This window comes from Camponotus vicinus, unplaced genomic scaffold (genome assembly GCF_025532165.1).
Source record: "Camponotus vicinus isolate PSW18456_S1 unplaced genomic scaffold, iyCamVici1.0 SCAF_3, whole genome shotgun sequence".
Classification (NCBI taxonomy): Eukaryota; Metazoa; Arthropoda; class Insecta; order Hymenoptera; family Formicidae; genus Camponotus; species Camponotus vicinus.
Window position 1 is genome coordinate 17,369,751 of NW_028141967.1, and position 20,941 is coordinate 17,390,691.

General features: G+C 33.5%; 1 protein-coding gene across 6 annotated transcripts in view; it reads right to left on the bottom strand.

The window, feature by feature from the left end:
• Nucleotides 1-20,941, bottom strand: part of LOC145969278 (latrophilin Cirl) — a 421,116-nt gene that overhangs the window by 41,578 nt on the left and 358,597 nt on the right. For all 6 annotated transcript variants that reach the window (XM_083095267.1, XM_083095268.1, XM_083095266.1 and 3 more), the window contains one exon: nucleotides 8,205-8,391. In XM_083095267.1, coding sequence (XP_082951393.1) covers nucleotides 8,205-8,391 — 187 coding nt within the window. The remainder of the gene's footprint in view (nucleotides 1-8,204; nucleotides 8,392-20,941) is intronic.

Consider the following 20,941-nt stretch of genomic DNA (forward strand, 5'->3'; position numbering starts at 1 on the left):
AATTAAATTTGCAATGTAAGAAATTATTAAAGTCAATAGAAACGTAAAGTATTTTTCACAAAAAATAATTTTTATTCATCTTAATAAATATTTTGGATAAATTCACATAATACGAATATCGGACTCGATGCAATACACCTAATTAATTATGACAACAATAATAAAAATTACAACAGACTCGTCCTCATCGCATGAATGTATAGAAATAATAAATGTAAAATTATTATTTTATGTATTTCAATAATTTATAGCAAATATTTGCGTATCGCACACTGATGTAGCAAAATTGCAAACAAATTAGTCTGAAAGATTATCTGACAAAAAGCGATTTCCATTCCAATCCATCTTCCAATCAATGTAACAATTTGCAACAAAACCATTGCGATAATAAAATTTCTCTCAAAAGCTGCATCGCTGTTAGCGGATTATCGTCATGATTTGAGAAGAGTTATTTCTTGCAAAAAATAATTGCTGTTTCAGCAAGTCTTGCAATCAATGCAAGGATAATTACAATGAATTATTCCGTGCATATCGTCGCGCTGATAAAAATTTAAATAAACAAAGCTCATCCATAAATTATTGACAACGTTGTGCAATTTTGGGGAATTAGTTTGTACCGTTAATTAACGATTACTCTTTTTGATCTCGTTGCATTAATTACAAGGTGGAAAACGTGAAGAAATTAAACTATTTTGATATCTTTTTATATCAGATCATTTGTTATTTATAACAAATCGCGCTCGATGCAACTTCAGTAGAAAAAGAACGCTGAATCGTTATTAATTCACGGATTAATTCGTCCAATTCGTCAATCTTACCGTTTCCGGCGTCGATTACTCCAATAAAATATTATGGCCGATGAAAGAAAAGTTCCCTAGACTTGTGATAATAGGGGAGAACATCCTCCATTACAAAAAAATTCTCACTGAAAGATGAAGGATAAACTTGTGTCGGAGCGATCATTTTATTAGCAGTTAGTCTCTTCATTCTCTACGCGGAGGATAACTTATTTATTGAGCGGGACAAAAGTTTCGTTACCAATAAACGCCAGTTCACGATAATATTTTATAACGGTATAATTATTGTTTTCCTCTATAATACGACCCGAATTTGGTCAAAAATCCAAATATTATTCAAGATAAATTTAATAATAAAAAAAAATGATTTCATAATGTACTAATGTTAATATCGAAAAATTAATTGTTTTTTTTATGAAAGTTTGAAAATATGAAACGTTATCAAGTACGCGCTTGCAATATATATAAAAACTATTGTAAAAATATTGTATATCTAATATATGGTATGTATTATGAATTGTATGTATATTCCTCTATATTTTTTAAACAATTTAAAATTAGAAATGATATATAAAAATATGTCATGATGTATAGTATAAAAGAATATATATTATATTAATGCAAAGTTTTTCAATCTATCAGTTTATAATTTTTATTATAATATTGAATTACGTATAAATAATTTACAATAAATATTTGATAAAGAAAAATAAAATTTTATAGTAATTTTATAGTAATAAGACAAAATATTATCTATTAATAATTTGAAATGTTTTACATTACAAAAATATAAATATTTCCACTAGACTATACTCGAAGAGAAAAGAAAAAAAAAGATATAACAAAAAGAAGTAATCAATATAATTGCAATTTCTATATGTCATATATGACATAATATGATATTATTTCACGGAGCAATAAAGGACAAAAAAGGGAAAAAAAAGTAATTTCAGTGGTAATCTCAGCGACAGATTTCATTACAATTAAACCCACATGCCTTATCGCGCAAGATATGTATAGTAGAAAAAAATTACTTCTATTATTAAAAAATGATTTCCATTCATTTTTCTGTTTATCAATTATCAATTATAAGATTTAAGCGACAATTTCTCTCAGCGTAGTATAAAAAACGAATAATAATAACGTCAAATTCGCAAGAATTTATAACAGCGTAATAACTAAAGGTAATGATTATGCTCAATTAATGATTATGCCAATTACTAGTTCGATAAAAATATCTAGAAATAGAATTTAGTTTTCATATTGGCTTCACATCAATTCGCGATCAAATGTAATAATTAAAAACAATAATCCTCTTCTTTTATAATGCGCTTAAATATTAACATTTAAAATTACACGGAAACGCATAATATTCAAAGTAATAAATTTTTATTCAAAGTGTGCGCAATTTTAATCTGATTAAGTGCTTCACAAATATCTCGCCTAATTCAAACGTCAGAAGGCGCGTATTCAGGAGATATAATGACGTTCACACACACACATAGTTTCTGACACAGTTTTATTTGATGATTTTAATGACGAATACACGCGTAGCGTAATGCAGATACGTTCTTTACGCTAAATCGCGGTGAACCGAATTTAACAGCAGCGGCGGCGGCGGCTCAGCATCCAATTTCATTAATCGTTCCGCTAAAATCCCCCTCGCTAACCACCCCCTCTCCACCCCGTTATCCACCAATTTCACTTAAATCGTAATCTCGGACGTGAATCCTCTCCTCATACCCGCCTATCGCAGCCTTTACGCTGACACTCCGCACCCTCTTCTCCCTGGCTTTAGCCCGGTTGCAACTAGCAGACGGTTAATCCGCAATTGGTTTCGCTAGCAGCGCGATTAAACGGAATTCCCAAATGATTTTGACCCGTTTCTCTCTCGCTACGTGCTCGATTATTTGCAGGTACAACGCGCAGAAATTTCCTAACCCGGGGTGATCTAAAGTGCAGGATATATCTGTATATTTTTCCTTGACATGGTTATGCGTCTGTTATTTTCAAGCGAGCGATTATTTGTCTGTATTTTCATAGCGAGATTATTCAGTCAGGAAAAGTTAAAAAGAGATTAGTTGGCTGCAGAAATTGCTATTATTACATACATTAATTATGGAATACACAAGTATGAAAAATAACTGATTGTTTCTAACGTATTTTTGTAAAAGTTCTGCGATTACATTGAATCATGAATATCAATGTTTATACTATTAAGAATTATGAAAAACATTTCGTAGACATGTAGAAACACATCAAAAATATATTATTTGAAAACTGATCAAATATTTATATAATATAAAGCGAATTATACACACACATATATATATAAAGAATATAGAAACACATTAATTGATTTTTTATTTTTGATAGAGAAACAAGCGAAGAATTAAAATAAATATTTAATTTAATTACTAATGTATTGAGTACATCAATTAATATATCATTACATAAGTGTGTCTTGAAATGTTTAAGGATTTCTGTATATCAATAATGTTAATTAAATATCGATACGCGCTCCAACGAGCAAGAGAAATGTTATGTACGAATTGAGGAAAGAAATAATATCAAATGTAACATAATTAGTGTAATAATCATTAAATTAAGCAATTTTAATTAGTTATATAATTATATATAGTTATATAATTAGTTATTTAATTATATTAATCTACAACATATAGCTGTTTGCGTTTGATATACTTGCTCCATTTTGTTTATACCTTAACCAATACCATAAAAAATTCTTTTAATTAAATAATTAATATACGTACACATAATACATATTTTAATTAACGCATTATAAGCCGTTTCATTATATATTTAACATTCTAATTATCAAATATATCTTCTATTTATAGATACTGTACTATTTTTATAACAATTATCAGTCTGGTAATTATTAGAATCGGCTTATAATGTATTAACGATTATATAAGTTACGATTATATTAACTGAGTGAGATGAGGGTGTTAAAAGGATTTTCGGGAGTAACCAGGTAAAACCCAAGCATCTTGCCCCACCAAATGTACAAATGAACAAACATGCTTGCGGAAGGAAAAAAATCACTCTGTTTTAAACATCCTGCGTTAAAAAGAGTCGCAAATTGTTAATAACGAGACACAATAAAAAGAAACGAAACAAACGACGAAGCAATATAAACGGAAATATTGTATTCGGCGACAAGTTCAATTTAATTCGGCTCAATCGGATTATCGAATCAGTTCTTCGCAACCCCGAATAATTTAATTCTGATTATTATTGCATCAAGATAAAGATTTGTTTGGATAATTGCAGAATACGATATTGTAATCAAGAATAAAATAATTGTGAAATTTATTACATCTCATGGAATATAATTCTCTTATCATATACGTAGTTTAAAAAATATTACGAGAATAGATTCTTCTTTCATTTTATACTTCTCAAATAACACCGTATAAGTCACGTAACAATTTAACAATTATTATAAATTGTTCGAAGCATTAATCAACAATCTATAGAATTATTTCGCCAATTAATTTCGACATTATAATAAATATTATCACTCCAAGCTATTATTATAACTTTCAACATGGCGAAATACCTATTCTGTAATTATTATTTAAATATTAAGTACAAGAAAAGTTGCGAAAGACATTAAACTGATGTCCATGATTTCGAATGTTCGCCGATTCAATAAATTTGCTGATTCTCAAATGATTCCGTGAAAAAACGCTGATGTAGGCAAAAGCATCGATTGATCATGCAACAACGATTTTAATAACGAGCGGATCGCGCATTAAATGGGATCGCAGCGATAATAATTTATCCCAATATCGATGCGCATGGGGAGGGGAAGAATCATTTCGCGAGAAAATTAAAATTTTCCGGAAATCGAGTTTTCTCTCTTTTTGATGCAGATGAGCATCGAGAAATATCAATAGCGCTTGAAAATCGGATGTGAATATTATGAATTTTTCCGTTACCTCGTCATTAATGAGAAAAATATGACCGATCGTATCATCTTCTTTCCATATATATCGATTTGAAAAAAATTACTGTGAGATGAGAAAAAGAGAAAGAGGAAAAAGAGAGTGTTGGACTCATCACTGGATGAACGATAAGTCAATCCAAATAATGTTTCGTTATTATCTTTTTGAAATAAATCAAATATATGTAAAATATATTGATGTATGAGACAATATATTGTTTAATTTCTTTCTGCAAAATGTAATCCAAGAAAGAGATTTCTCTCAATCACTTAAATATATAAAATATCTTCAAAAGCTTCAAAATATATCAAAAGTTCTTCTTATATATAGATATTGATTATGTTTTATAGATTGTACTAATAAATTTATATATATATATATATATATATATCAAAAATTTAGTTGAATTAATTATTATGATTAATATAATTCACTGAGAGATTTGTTGCCTCCACTAATACATAATAAATATAGTGAATAATCGCATTACGCATGAAAATTATAGAAATTAATTGCCTATTAATTTATGAAATTGATCGAAAGTATTCTTAGAGCTTTCATTAATTAAAATTGATTAATCAGAATTGACATTTTGTTTGTCCCATTATTGGAAATAAAACCATGACAATTAAATATGAAATTATTAAAAGTAGCTTTGTCTATACATCTCTTTCCTCCTCTCACTCTTTCTCATAAATCAATCAATCGATGCTGCTTGCCAATATCATTTTTTAAATAATAAATATTATATATATTTGGTCTATATATCCTGTCACATAATATTCTTATTGCATAATTTATATTAAATATAATCGAGTTATCTCTTCTTGTTTAATAAAAAGATTATATTGAATATAATTATGAGATGAATATCTCATCATTATCAATGATAAATGATAATAATAAATGAAAAAGATAAGAGTTTGAAAAGTTTGAAGAATATCTTTTAATGCAAATATGAGAGGATCCATCAGACCTTTTAAATAGATCAACTATTCCACGAAAAAATTGGCTGTAATAATCAGATTAAATTTTATATAAAGTCTAATATTTTTGTATCCTATATCACAGTATACTGCAAAGTAACAGACTTTAAATTATTATCGAAAACAGATGAAAACAGATAAAAAATACCTCGCGCTTTTTAACATGATCATAATATGTATTTTCCATGGAACAGTTGCAATTTTTGTAAAATGATCGGATCCACGAAAATGAGAAAAGTCCGACAATAAATATTGGCGTAACTAGGTGAATGTATAGATATTCCTTTCTAGTTTATTTAACATATCATCTTATCCTAAAGAGAAGCACATGATAAATATATAAAAATATAGAAATTAAAGAAATATTATAATCTAACAAATATGTTATATGTATGTGAGTATATATTAATATAATACACATTATTTATATATATGAAATTATATTTTATTTTCCTCTCAAACTTTATTTTTCTTTTAATCGATCCTAGTTACGCCTTTCAGAGTATAATCTTTGTATGGAGGTCGATCATCACAATTGGTGAATTTATTTTGCTTTATCATTTTAATAACGATACTGATAAATTTATTTGCATTTTCAACCTTAAAATAAACATTATGTAATCGATCTCCAGAATTAATGGATGTGCATATTTTTCATAACAGACCGAGAAACGCGAGGCGGATTCTCGCGAGGACCGTGATAGCGAAGCTATCGCTGATGCTGCGATTCTTCCTAGCCGATCCGTCGTGAGACGCGCTCTTCAATGGTCCAGCAATTGGCCAGTTCACTCGACCATATGAAGCGGTTCGCCACCAACCTCGCGTTTCTCAGTCGATGATTTCCCTTATTCGTTTTTCTTAATTTATGCTCCATTTTGTTGATTTGAAGAAAAAAATAGCAAGATAGATATGGGAATGACGCTCATTAGATCCCTCGCGATAATATTATTTTGATTCAAAGAATGAATTGATCGAGACGAACGATATGTAGAGATCGGTCTTGTCGTGATGTAATTAAACATATTATATTTAAAATTTAGCGCACATTAAGAAAGATTACTCAATTGCTTTGTCGATCAATGATTTCACTTAATTAATCAATCAATGTGTTTTATAGTTTGAAGCGGATATAGAAATGCTTGAATACAATTTTCATAGGTCAAATGTTGTTCGATAGCACATATGTTCACTCAGCGTATAAAGTTAAATCGGTGTTCGCTATAGATTGTACGGAAAGATTCCATTCAAGATTGAATATCGCGGGACTGTATCATAAACGTGCACTCTCGTTAATGAAATATAAAACTAAATATTTCACGATAATGACATGAAATGTCATGCTGAAATTCCGAAAAATTCTCAATAAACTTTTCTACCAGAAAACAGCTGATCGTCAAAATGACAAGTCTGATCTATTATCGATCGCATCTTTTTTAATCGAATACATTACATTGTATATTATTTATTATTCTCTATTTCTTTTAAACATTTGCGAGGGATCGATTAGCGTCTCACAAGCAGAGCTGAATATTATTTTATATCGCAAGATTATATATTCATTATATATTCATTATATCCGATTAATATATTTATTACGTATTTTATATTATAGAAAAAACGATGACACGACAAAATATATAGTAATTATACATCTTAATTATATCAAGATTTTAAAAAATATTTTATTCTTTAGAGATATTATTCTTTTAAAATGATAAAGAACTTTGAAATGTTTGCCGAGCTAGTCTTCAGATATTCTTTTTCACAGAGTTCTACGTTTTATTAAAAACTAATTGAGATCAATTGGCGACATGTAGCCTCAGCAAGAGTTTCTGATAATTATCTCTGCTAGTAATTTCCGTAATTGTAAGAATTTAAAAAATCCATTCTCCGCTTCATGGAACATTTATCTTGTTAAAAATTGCATTTGCCAATGGAAGAATTAATTAGTCTTTCTATAATTTCTCTCTATTATGAATCTTATACATTGATCATTAGCAAATATATGTAAAAAATTGCTTCTTCAATATTTTATATATATAGTGATTCATATGATGATTTTTCGATTGTCAAAATGGTGAATGTACTAATATATACTGAAAATTAATTTTGAATTAAAAAACATAGACGTTAAGTACATAATTTAATTGATACTGATTACTCGGTTTCAATTTAAAAAATAATTTGAAATATGAAGAATTGAGTTATTTATATTTTTTTTTACATAAAATTCTCTTTTTTAGGCTTGCGTGTTGCGCATTCTTTCAATATCAATTCTCTTTTGCAATTAAACGGATATGTATTTATCTCTCGCTAAATTATCCCAGTCAGCTCTGCCTGCGGCAATTCCCTGGGGAATAGATCAAAGGGATATGTTGAAGGCAAATCGAATAAAGTCAGTCACAGCAAATATACAGAAATACAAACGTGGCGCGTGCGATACTTACTCGTTGTTTAGCACGCGGAACGATTTGGGCGACATGCAGTTGACGCTCCATTCGGTGTTCCCGTGCTCGTTGCATATCGTGATGGAGAACCTGCCGTAGTTCGCCCGTATCAGGTGGATCAGCTTCCCCTCGCCACACTCGATTTCCAACGTTTTGCCCTCGCAGGCGTATGCGGTGTCGTACCTCTCTGCAACACAAAACGCATATATTTTTTTTTGCAGTTGCTCCAGTCTTTCGGCTGAAGTTCGCGGTAACGCGCATGCAACTGCACGTCGCAATTGCAGCTGCAACTCGTGGCGGACCGAATGTAGAGATTATACGCGCGCGGTCGAGCCTGTCGTACACATGACGTCCGTTGTGGCCGGATCCACATCGTTCCGTTTCCGGAAAGCCTCCGCATGCGCAAGCCTAGAGAGGATAGGTGCCGTTGTTACTGATGGGATTACGTTGTTGCGATGTTTAATCTATTCGCACGAGCGCGTTTTTGCGGTTTACATGTTGGTTGGAGAGACTCCTATCTCGAAAAAATTTTTGCATTCGCAGATTATTTCTGCGATGAAAGGAACTTAAAATAAAATACATACTTTATTTCTTTCGCTATGCGAAAGATTCTATATATTTCTGGGTTTAGATTTAAAATTATAAAGATATTTAAATCAGGAAATTTTTACTACTTTTGATTCAATCTTATCTTTATATTAACATGATGGAATTTTAAATTCAAGCTTCAAATATTTTTATTCAATATCATTGAAAAATTGTTGTTATATGCATCCTAAGAAACACGTAACATAACTTGTGAAATATGTCTGCTTTTCAAAACTTTTCATGAGTTTCAAAGTTTTAAACACTGAAGTTTAGTTCATCTTTCGTAATATTCTCTCCCTATTAAGATTAATCTCATCATCAGAATTAATCCCAATATCATAGCAGTAAAATAAAAAGCTTCATATTCACGGGAAAAAAATCCAGCTGTTTATTCTAAAGTGGCTAATGTGAGTTTAGTTTATGAAACCATTTGGCGGGATGCATAATGTAATATTTCAGCGTGAGATGCGAACGTTTGGACGCCAAATCTGCGAGTAAACTCGCTGAATTTACTGGCGCTATAGTATTTCCGTGGAAAGTCCTAACCGCGGACTAAACCGGCATTATGGCGCGTCGGTACGGAACTAATGAACTCACGACGAGGCTTTCACGGACAGAGTTATTACACCACTCTCCCTGCCTTCTGCTCGCGCAGGCTGTTCCCTTGTCGTTGCCCCCTTCTCGCTGTCTTCTTCTTCCTTCGTTCTTTCTTTCCTCGGATGGTATCATATTATAGTGGCCATCATATCTCCCCCTAAATAAACCTAGACACAGTTTTACGATTCCATCTCTCCCTCTCTCTCGTTGTCAATGTATTAATCTTTAATTTATTGCATCATAAATGTATCGAATTCACATCGACACGCTAATTTAAACTTTATGTTTTTAAAATTAATAGTTAGGAATTTGGTTCAAGTAAATAAATAAAAATTAAATCAAAATTGGCATAAGAGCCACAGCGCAGTTGAAGAAACAACACTTCCTTCTTATTAGTTGTTGTTTATTTCAAATCTAAAAAATACAAAAATAACGATCGTCTTTGATCCTCTTCCTCAGCGCGATTAATAATATAAAAAACAAATTATTACTATTGTAATTATACTATTATAATTATTGTAAAAAAAGGATTAATTTTTATTTATTTATGTTTTCAATCTTGCACGACACATATCTGATACGTTTCAAGTTTTTGCTTGAAATAACGATTTAAATGATATAAAAATACCGATTGCGATGCATCCAAAGCCTTTACTCGACGATAAGATAAATTTAATGCAATATAAGGACAAATATATTTAATAACAGTATAGGCAACATAGGTAATATAGGCATTCCATTCCCGAAGTCATTAGTTGGCGCATGTCCAGCCGTCATTATCGATCATTACGTAAAGGATCTTGAGGCAAAAAAATGGTCTCGGGCGAGCGTCGACTTGCAGAAAATCCGAGAACAAAGCGATGGCTGAGTAACGACGCGCGTGTTTCGCGGTAAATTACCGCGTGCGTGGAAACGATGGCGTGGGTCAAGGATGCGGCGGGATTACGTGGAGGGCACACGAGAGGAGCATCTCGATTTAACGTCCCATTCGCTCGCTACGTTGGCCGGCACCAACTTGGCGAATGGCGCCATTTTGCGGGCTACGCGCCGCTTCGCGTCGTCGAACAAGATCGCCCTTAAATCCCCGTTGATACTATGAATCCGTAAGGTAAAGAGCCAACGAGAGAGAGAGAGAGAGCTGCAATCCCGCTTTCTTTAATTCCGTTTAATTCAAAAGCCGAAAGAAAATATCAAGTATTATTTTAATCAACTCTTCGTAACTGAATTCGTATCTTGAATTATGGAATGGAAGCGAAGGATACATTAAAAATGTTTAATGGAAATGTTTGAGAGATAAAAGTTAAAATAAATTTAATCTTACCGTAATCTATTCGTATTTGCAGAATATATACGTATAAATTATACTACGAGAAAGTTGAAGGCTAAAAACATATATATTTAATGTAAAGTTTTATCGCACGAAATAAAATGTATCTTGACAGTAAAATAAAGCATCGTTATAAGGCCGACGTATCTTTTTGATAAAAATGGTAGGAAGCTAAGAAAAGAGGAGGCAAGAAGAGAATTTATTAACGCGAAAGCAATTTCTCTCTCTTTCTCTCTCTTGCTCTCAGTTGTGTCTTTTTGCTCCTCGCATCGCGATTAACGCTCGACTCGCGCCGTTACTCTCGCTGCAGTTTGTTCTCCGTTAATTAAGCGCGTTTCGATAACACCCCGGTAAGCGGCAGATAATCGATATACGGCGTCATCGACATGCTCGATTAACCGGCGATGAGATAGAAGTGTGCACCGAGTGCGATGTATGTTTCGATCAAAACGCTACTGCCATAAACGCATCGATTCGCATAAACGATTCGCATGCCTCTCATCAGTGAGCATGTCTACTGAATATACTTGCATCGTTTGAGAAAAGTTCCAATTATTGCATTTAAGCATTAATTTTTGCTTATTGAGTTACGTTGAAGTTAATTTTTACACGATTTTATTCTGTAGTCTTTAATTCCATCATTTTTAATTTGAATATTTTTTTTCATAATTCAAATATAATTAAATTAATTTGTTATTTAAGAGATAAGATTCTTTTAATAAATAAGATTCTTTTATGTAAAGTTACATCTTCAAAATTAAAATTAATATAAATTTTAAAAAAATTGATAAATGTATACTTTTGATAATTTTTTATCTTCTGTGCACTTCCCATGTTTAAATTGTCATTTAAGTTTTTATGAAAAAGGCACATCTCACACACACATACACAAATATAATTTTTATAAAAAGCATTCTCATAGAACTTGTTTGATACGTTTGTACATAAGACAAACTATCCGTTAGAAGATTGTTATTTCCATCTTGGAGACATCCTTTGTAAAATCTTGAAAAATGTAGCATCTTTTTTTCTAAGGGATAAACACTTGATGCGAGGGGATGGGTCTACGTGACAACGTTACGAGGTATCAAATAGTTGGCGATATATTTCAGAGACGTCATTACGTCACTTCTCGAGATGTATTCGTAGCGACAAAGTCGTTCAAAGTTGGTCAGCTCGAAGGCATCCCTGGACGAAAGATCTCTTCGGGGTTCGCCGTAGAATTCGCTCCCTTTAAACGCGTTCGGTGTGTGCGGTTACCGCTCGAATGCCGGGAAGACGTCGTCTCCCTTGGGAGCGGTGAGTTTCGAGGGAACCGCGCTGTATATGTATGTAGATGTCTGTGTTTCGAGTCGTTGCGACTAGACCGCGGCGCATGCACTTCGTCAAGTTCGAAGCACCGAAAAGCGAGAGGATTCCCTCTGTCTCTTTCCAGCACTGCCCGTACGTTGCGTATAAATCTTCGGACTCGCGACCGCGCTGGAACTCTCCCGAGAGTCCTTTCAAGCTTTATCGCTTCGCCCTCTGGAGCTCTCGATCGCCGCCGACGCTATGCAACCTCTCGAGCCAGCTACTCGTCGAAGTCCTTCGAGCATGATCGACGAGTTCGTAATTTCCTTCGGATTACTGACGTATTAATTGATCAAGCGATATCTACTCGCTTTAATCAAAGTTTTAATTCTAAGAGATTACATATCGTTTATGTTAAAATAAAAGATCTTTAACGTTCAAGTGTGTTTTAACCATCTGTGAACTCAAGATGGTAGTAACATATATACGTTTTTCGCGAGTTGAAGGGTTAATCGGAATTTTAAATCTATAACATCGGGGAACGTAACGAATCTGACGAACTATGCGCAACTTTGCGTAATTCGCTCCGACGTCGAGTTCGCTATGAAAATTACACCCCGGCCAAACAGAACAAACGCATTCGCTGCTCGTTCAGCCGTTGAACGAGAAAATTATTGCACGACCCCGCATCGTTGTCGAAATGCCTTTTTCGCTGCGCTTGCCCGCCGCATCTGCGGCTGACGCGTTATGCGTCATGCGGTTGCTATCCGCGGCCGAACTTATTGCACGCGGATTGCTCGCGGGTTGTAAAACGCGTCGCCGCCGCGTGAAATGGAGTGAATGTAAAGCCCACTCTCGGCATTTAAACCAGAAAAAGTTGTTGCAAACTCGAGCGCCGGACAATGAAATTATTATGCGCCCTTTTAGCCGCATTCCGACGATGCATTCGTTACTAATGCGAATGCAACCGACGCGAGTGCATCATGCGGTCGCGGTTAGGAGACACGCACGATACAACTTTATATGTTGTTTGACCACTGTATCGTTTAAGTACACCATTTACGCCCACGAGTATCTCGTTGTATATTTTAATTAATTATTATTGCGCGATATATTAATTTCGAGCATGTTTTATTTGGTTACGACTTTTTTGTGAACGATTGTTACATTTTTAATATTTTACATCTCTATCTCCATATTTATTTTTCTCAATAGTATGATGTTAAAAATGTTATTACTATACATGAGTATAAAAGTGGTATAAAAATATTTTATTTTTCTCTAATGTCAAAAGTAATCTTACATCATCATATCGAATACTATGGATCATATTTTCATCTCATCGATTAAAACTTAAATTATTTGAAAGCAAGAATCGTTAAATAAAAAAATATTGTCAACTCATTCAAATTATATTAACGCGTTTGCTTTAAAAGAAAAAACGTTAATTCTACGCAAATGAAGAATTTGATAATTCTATGAACTCTGTATATCCTTCGAGGTTTTCTTCAACGTTTCTACTCCCGAGATATCGGAGAATCCTTCCTTGCGCGGTTTCCAGTCATCTATCCTCTTAGGAGCTAAGTATAACACCGTGAAATTTCCATTGAAATTACTTACTCGACTTCCCGAGGAGAACAACGGCTGGCTTCGGCAGAAATGAATTTTTCTTATATATCACCGCGCGCGCTTCTCCGCTTTAAAACCGCCTTACATTATTAATGCTCCCCTTCCTAATCAAAAATGCATTATATTTTCAATATCATTATTCCATCGTACTCTACTAGCTCCGTCTCATGAACGTCTTTTTTAAACAGCAGTCTGGCTCGCGGAAATGATGGAGCTAAAATATATTTCTTCTCAACCATTGCATGCGAGAGAATATGAAACACGACGTTATTGTCTTCAACGGCTTGTTAATGCATCGCTCACACTTTAGACACATGAGATGCAATTAATTATAAAAGGAAAATAAGGGGAGTAAAAAATGTATTTCTTACCACAACGTATGTAACAAAAAATATCTGCAAATTTAATAGAAAAATATGTATTTTTTTAGCGCACAAATTTAATTAAGTGACTTTTTAATTTCGAAATAATATATATCCTTTCCGTGTTCCGATCGATGCTGACATCTCTCTGATGAATTCCACGCGCGGTCGTGCCTTCTAGCATTCTCTACCGGCTCGCGGAGGGGAAAGGGAGGAGAGAATTGCAGTTTACCATTAATGACTTCGGATAATAATATATCGGGGGTCCGCCGCGACTCGTACCTCCCGCTGCCGCGGCGGTCGACTTGAAAGAGCCGACCTAACAGCGGGATGTCGTCAGTCCGATGCGGTCTCAGACCTCGAAACCTTTACTGCCTTACCGCGCGCGCGGCGTGTGTATATATCCGTTGCTTGAAACACTGCGCGGGTATTGTTGTTCGCGTTTACATTCCATTCCCCTCCGCTACTCGTCACTCCTTTCCCTTCCCGTCACTTGGTCGCATCCACCAACCAGGATAAGCCGAGGAACAGTTTCGACCGATTCGAAAGGTCGATCGACGCACGCGTATGAATTGATCGCCGGTTCGGGGAGCCTCGATTCGTATAAAGCTCGTCAAATATCTCTCGCATACCTTCGCGCCATTTTAGATTTTTTGACAGAACAAAAATGACAATATTTCATATTTCGCGAATATATTTTGAACGAAACATTTTATGTAACAAAATGAAAAATAAGTTCTCACAAATGTCTCGAATCTATTACGCTTTAAATTTTGCGAATAGAAATTTTAATCTTATTCTTCGTTGTAATTTCAAGCGGATTTTAGTCTTATTCTTCACTGTAATTTCAAGCAAATTTTATTCCGCTAAAAAGCAGGATTGCTGCGAGAATTAATCATCAAAATAATTAATTAAAATCCAATTAAATTTGTATTAGAGTCGACATATGAATATTCCAAGGATAAGATTCTGTTTATTTCATATTTCAAAAATTAATTCTAAAAAAATTCGTCGAAAAATCCATTTACGTAAAATACGTCCTTTCCATTTTCTCTGAAAATATTAAATGAGTAGAGGTAACGAGGACGCAGAAATGTGTACATTGTTTGAATAAATTGTCGCCACTCTTCTAGTTGTAGGAAAACCGCGCGACGTCGAAAATTCCACGGGGATATCCGACCCCGCCGATGTCGGATAACGCGATGTCGTGTCGTGTCGTGTCGCGTCCGAGAAAGTACCCGGTTCCGACATTCCGCCAGTCGAGTAATATCGATTCCGTCGAAATTGCCGGCGGCCTGGAGCTTGTAATCGTGGGCGGAGTTAATTGACGCGCGACACGCGAGACGCATCGCCTCCCGTCGAGTTACGATTCAATTTGACGGGGGATGCAATTGCGTCAGGGCGACGATAACCGAAAAGTTTCCCCGTTCCTCCCCGTATTTTAACCCTCTCCCCTCTCTCTCTCTCTCCCTCTCTCCCAGCACCGACTGCACAAACTGGATAACACCTGACGCCCATGCGCGGGGGCTAATGCTCTCTTCTATATCCGCTTCTTATAATTTATTCGACCGTCGTAAATCAGTCAGGGGACTGGAAGCAGGGCCAGGGGCAGGGGCAGGGAAGAGGAGGGGACGCGACCGAGACGTGCAACAGGCCGGCGCATGTAAATGCATCGCTGTATGCACTCGTGCAGCTTGTAAACGTACACGCGAACCGCATCACGTCGCGTTTATCCATCCATGAATTGATAATGTAATTAGAGCGACGAAAAAGGATTAGCTTGAATTAGAAATCTTGCCGTCTTGGTCTGGCTTGAAACAAGAGACAACAGAGAGAGAGGGGGGAGGGGGAGAGGAGGAGAAGAAGAGGAATGGGCGCGTAACCGAGGTGAGTCTCCACGGAGGACTTTGATTTATACGTCCCAGGAGCGCCTCACGAAATGCAGCAGCCGTTGCTGCTAAAGATGCATGGCCGAGCGGAAGGTCGAGCAAACTTGCGTTTCCATGATATTACTTCCGATTGATGCAAAACATGAAAAAATTATAGCAAGAAATATATAGACGGATTTTTAATAAATATTAAGAAATATTTTTGTAAAGTAGCCTCGGTACCCTCGAATCGATCACGAGATTTAATTAATCACGCATACTGATAATTTTTATTTATTCGTTGAAAATGATTGCGAGTAATTAACATCTTCAATCATATTTCGCGATATATTGTATATATAAAATCTAACTATTTTTATATTATTATAAATTGCATCACATGTTAGATTATATGTACACAGAAAAAAATATCATTCTACTGTCAAGAAAGGCAATTACTCAATGTTTTACTTTTCTTTTTTAAGTAATTTTTAAAATTTTTTTCAATAAAGAATATATTCTTAATAATAGTCTTAAAATATACTCATCACAAGTGTTAGAAAATCTCATTATCATGTACTCAAAAGAAGAATTTATTTTCTTTTCAAGAATATTGTAAAGTTGTATAAAAAAAAATCAAACTTACTTTACATCAACTTTTTATGTAGTAAACAAACCAAATTTTTATTTTAATTTAATATTCTTGAATATAAAATATTGCAGTTACTAGAATTCAAAATATATTTCAATTAAATTTAATATTTGTCGTGAACTTATGATAAATTTACGGATATACAAACTTATGATACTTAAAACAAATAATATACTTACTTGAATGCAGTATACATTTTTCTCTGTGTGCAATTATCGAACAGACCAAATATCGAAATTAATTAAAGGAAATATGACAAGATATTTAATGAAATATGAAATGTATAATATATTTAAAGCGTGATTTTATAAAATACTATAAATATTTTGAGAGAGTAACTAGTCGAGTGGCATGCGGTTGTAATATTTACTTTTGCAGAATACAGTGAATCGCTGTGTACATACAAGACTGCTGTCATTTACACGGCGAGATCCGAGTCAACAGATAGTAGTGCAAATTACTTCGTATCCCATCCTTTGAAATGCATATTCTCTACAAAAACTTAGCAATTATCAGTGCGATTAATTAACCATTAGTAAGGATTCAAAAAATATAAATCAAAAGTAACATTAAAGTAAAAGTATAGTTTAAAGTGTCACACGTCCAACTGCAGAAGTGCCATTTAAAATGTCGCACGTGTGAGTCAACGAAAGTTGACAACTTAATCTGACAATCTCAGAGAAAGAGGAGAGATCTAGAGCATCAGGAGACAGCAAAGTAACCGAAGTGAGTGAGTAATTTGTAACTTACATTCTTATTTGTCACTTGTAAATTGTTTATCATAGTCATAATAATTCATTTTACATCATTTGCACAATCAATTCTTATTTAGTATTCAATAAGAGATTTCATTTTAAATATTAAAAATATTTAATAAAATATTAGCATAAAAACTAATTTTTTTGCTACATAATTCTTTAGATAACTTAGATAAAATTTAATTTTTACTTATCACATTTTATTATATTTTATATTTGAAAGATTATATCATTTTCTAAGAAATAAATGTTAATCTTTTTTAGTTAATAAGACTAAATCACTTTCTAAGCAATTTTATAATTTTTTTTAGTAAATATCTGTTTACAAAAATTAAAATTTTGAAATTGTGCAAAAAGTAATTATTTCTTAAAATTATTATGATTATTTTAATCGTTATTTTTATATATAATTTCAAGAAGAATATCAAGCTAAATGAAATTTTTTCATGTGATTGTTTTTAAATTAATTTTTTTTTTAACAAAAGGGATGCAATAATAAGTTTTATTTTTGACGCATAACAATTTCTCATAATTTCAAGTATTTCATCTATTTCTAAACTGCATAATTTTTACACACAAAATATGATGTATAAATGAGATTTTAATTTATCGTTAATCGTTAATTATACTAATTTGAGTTATAAGATAAGTGCAAAAATATCTTGCAATTGACGGAAAATCAATGTATTTTGTTATTTGTACACGTTGATACATTAAATACGCTTGTGAAATGTACGCGTTTCATCCTGTGAAATCGATCGTTCATTCAAGAGGATGATCCAATGGCCAATGGCTATCGCAAATGCTACGTGCTCTCTCGCACGCCAACGGTCATTTCTCACGCGCACTATTTTTCGTCGCCGCGTTTTGCATGCGAAATATCGTTTCGCTCGCATACTCGTCCATTACAGAATCGTGATCAAAAGGGGCCCGATTACACCGGTCTGCACCGGCACAATTTTTCCCACGAATGAATGCGATTACGATTACGCGTACGAGCTAGCATAATATGTAGCACACCTGCAATATCTTTTTCCACTTTAAAATTTTTTTTAATTTTCTTTAAAATTGATTGAAATCTTTTAAATTGACTAAAAATTTTAAAAATATATTTTTGGAATTATATATTATATGTTGAGATTATAAAGAAAATACAATACGATAAATTTTAATAAACCTATAGGATATAATTTCAAGCAATTTATATCTAAAAATACTATATATATCTCATAATTTTATCATAAATACATCTAAAAGTACATGTAAAAGTATCAAATGTGTTAACAATCAAATCTCCACCTAAATAAAATTTCTAATATAATGTTTTGCTATTAAATAAAATCTGCTTAATATTAATTGAAGATGAATATTTTATATTACATTCCAAAATTTTATTTTTCCTTTTGAAAAATCCTGATTTTCGATATTAAATAAAATAAAATAACTATGCTGTAATTCTCAAATTTCTACAGAAGAAACATCAAAGTTTAGTCAAAGAAAATATTTATCTTCTTACAGTTCGATGCAGGTTTTCCCAGACGTTCTATAAAAATCGACCATTGAAATTCAGTACTTTATTCACGTTTGCCGAAGTGTCCGACGAGCGCTCGCGGCAACGAAAAAAAATTACGTACGAGCAAATGAAACGATGTCCTGTGAAACGTCATTTCTATCGCGCGGGTCATCGATCAGGCGACGTCCGCGGACGCCGATAACCGATATCGACGCGGCGTCAGCATCCGCGAGCGACGTTCATCCACGCCGGATGCGCTTTTCCTCTACTTTTTCTGTCTCCGGGTCAGGGAATAACGATTTTTTTGTAATACCAGAACGGCGACCTCGCAATGGTTATCCTCGACGAAAACGAATGCTTCTAGAAACTTGCCTATCGCATGAGATATTCCTAATTTTTGAGATCGTATCGTTACGAGACATCTAGCAAGAAGATTTAAAAAGAAAATCAGAAAGGAAATTTCGCGCTCGAGTAGTTGAGGCCTAGAGAGAAAGGGTAACCGCACTTACTGATAAATCCGCCGGGAAAGAAAAAGCCGGGAGAAATAAGAAACCGTTGTTGATAAATCCTATCGCGCGATGACGTCACTTAGGATAGTACCGCGTAACTCGAGCCGATTACTTGGTCGGCCTATTTAATGGCGATCGCGTTTGCCGAGCGAGTGAATGACCCATTCATAATATTTTCATTCCGCGGCAAGTGTGCGATCTCTGGCGATCCAATTACACCGGCAATATTGTCGGTTCTCGTTGGTCGATAGTATCACGTACAGTATGTATCATATATATTTACATCGCATATCCGCCATACACTTCGATATTCAATGATAGACATGATAATTAATTAAATTTTTTTACTAGCGTATTGTTTTCGATTATATTTACGTTAATTATCTGCATAAAACCTCACAGCGCATAAAACCTATAAAATATACAAACCTTAATGTTAATAGTAGAATACTAGTGCTTTTTTTTATCAAAGCTTTTGTAAAATAAAACTTATTGTTTTTTTTCAACGTCAAATCTAGACCAGCATTTTATAGAAAGCTTTTTGTAAAATGAGTAAATTTACAAAGAGTCTGATATGAGATGTAAATCAATGAGAGATATAATCTGCTATTTACTGCATTGCATTACTATCTAGTGCGATTAATTTGGTCGATTTGATAATTTGATTACAATTTGTAACACATATACTCTGATTCATACAATAAATCACGATTGAACGTATTGATGATTCTGATACTTTAATATCAATAATCATAGGATGATAGTATTGAAACGGAACTGTATCATAAATAAAGGAAAATAGCACTAGATCGATATAATTAATTGCATTTAATTATTTTCGCGGTTTTTTTTAGTTATATTATTATAATTATTTATTTTATATAAACTCATTTCACAATCAAATTAAGAAAAAGATTGATATTTTGTATTATGCTGTAATTAAATATTTTTTCTAAAATTCTAGTTAACATTAGACACTAAATATTTTAATTATTATTAAACATTATGATATATTACAATATATCGGAAGAATGAAGAAAAAGATAATAAAATAATATGCAACGAGCAAATATAACAGTCACGTCCGGCACGAGAAATTATAAATTACAGATTAATTAGCTACGTCGAAGTATATTTTTTACAGCGAATGGCGCTCGCAACAATCCCTCCCCCACTCTCGGTTAAAATTAACCACACCGAAATGTCGGTCACCGCCGTCGCCATCGTGCCGCCGATAATTTCCGTACTAATTACGTAACGCGCCAGACTACAAAAGCGCGACCTCCGATTACATTATAAATAATGGAATACGCACATAATGCTGTTACGCGATGCCAGCGTGAATCGGCTCTACCACCGGCGACGTATGGAAATGACGAGATTAATATGCGCCGGCGCATTCATAAAGTTCGCTAATTAATGCAGTCGCGAGAAGGCAAGAGCGGGCGATCTTCGTGCTAGAAACTATATTTTGTCAAAAACAACGTTAGGCGACAATAACCTACCTACGCACGTAGTTTGTAATATATGTATAATACGTATCTTTTGGCAAATAATTAGTAATTTATTTAATTAGTAATATGTAATGGTTACGTTCTTTTTTCCCACATTTTCTTTTTGAAATCAATCTTTTATTTAAAAAAA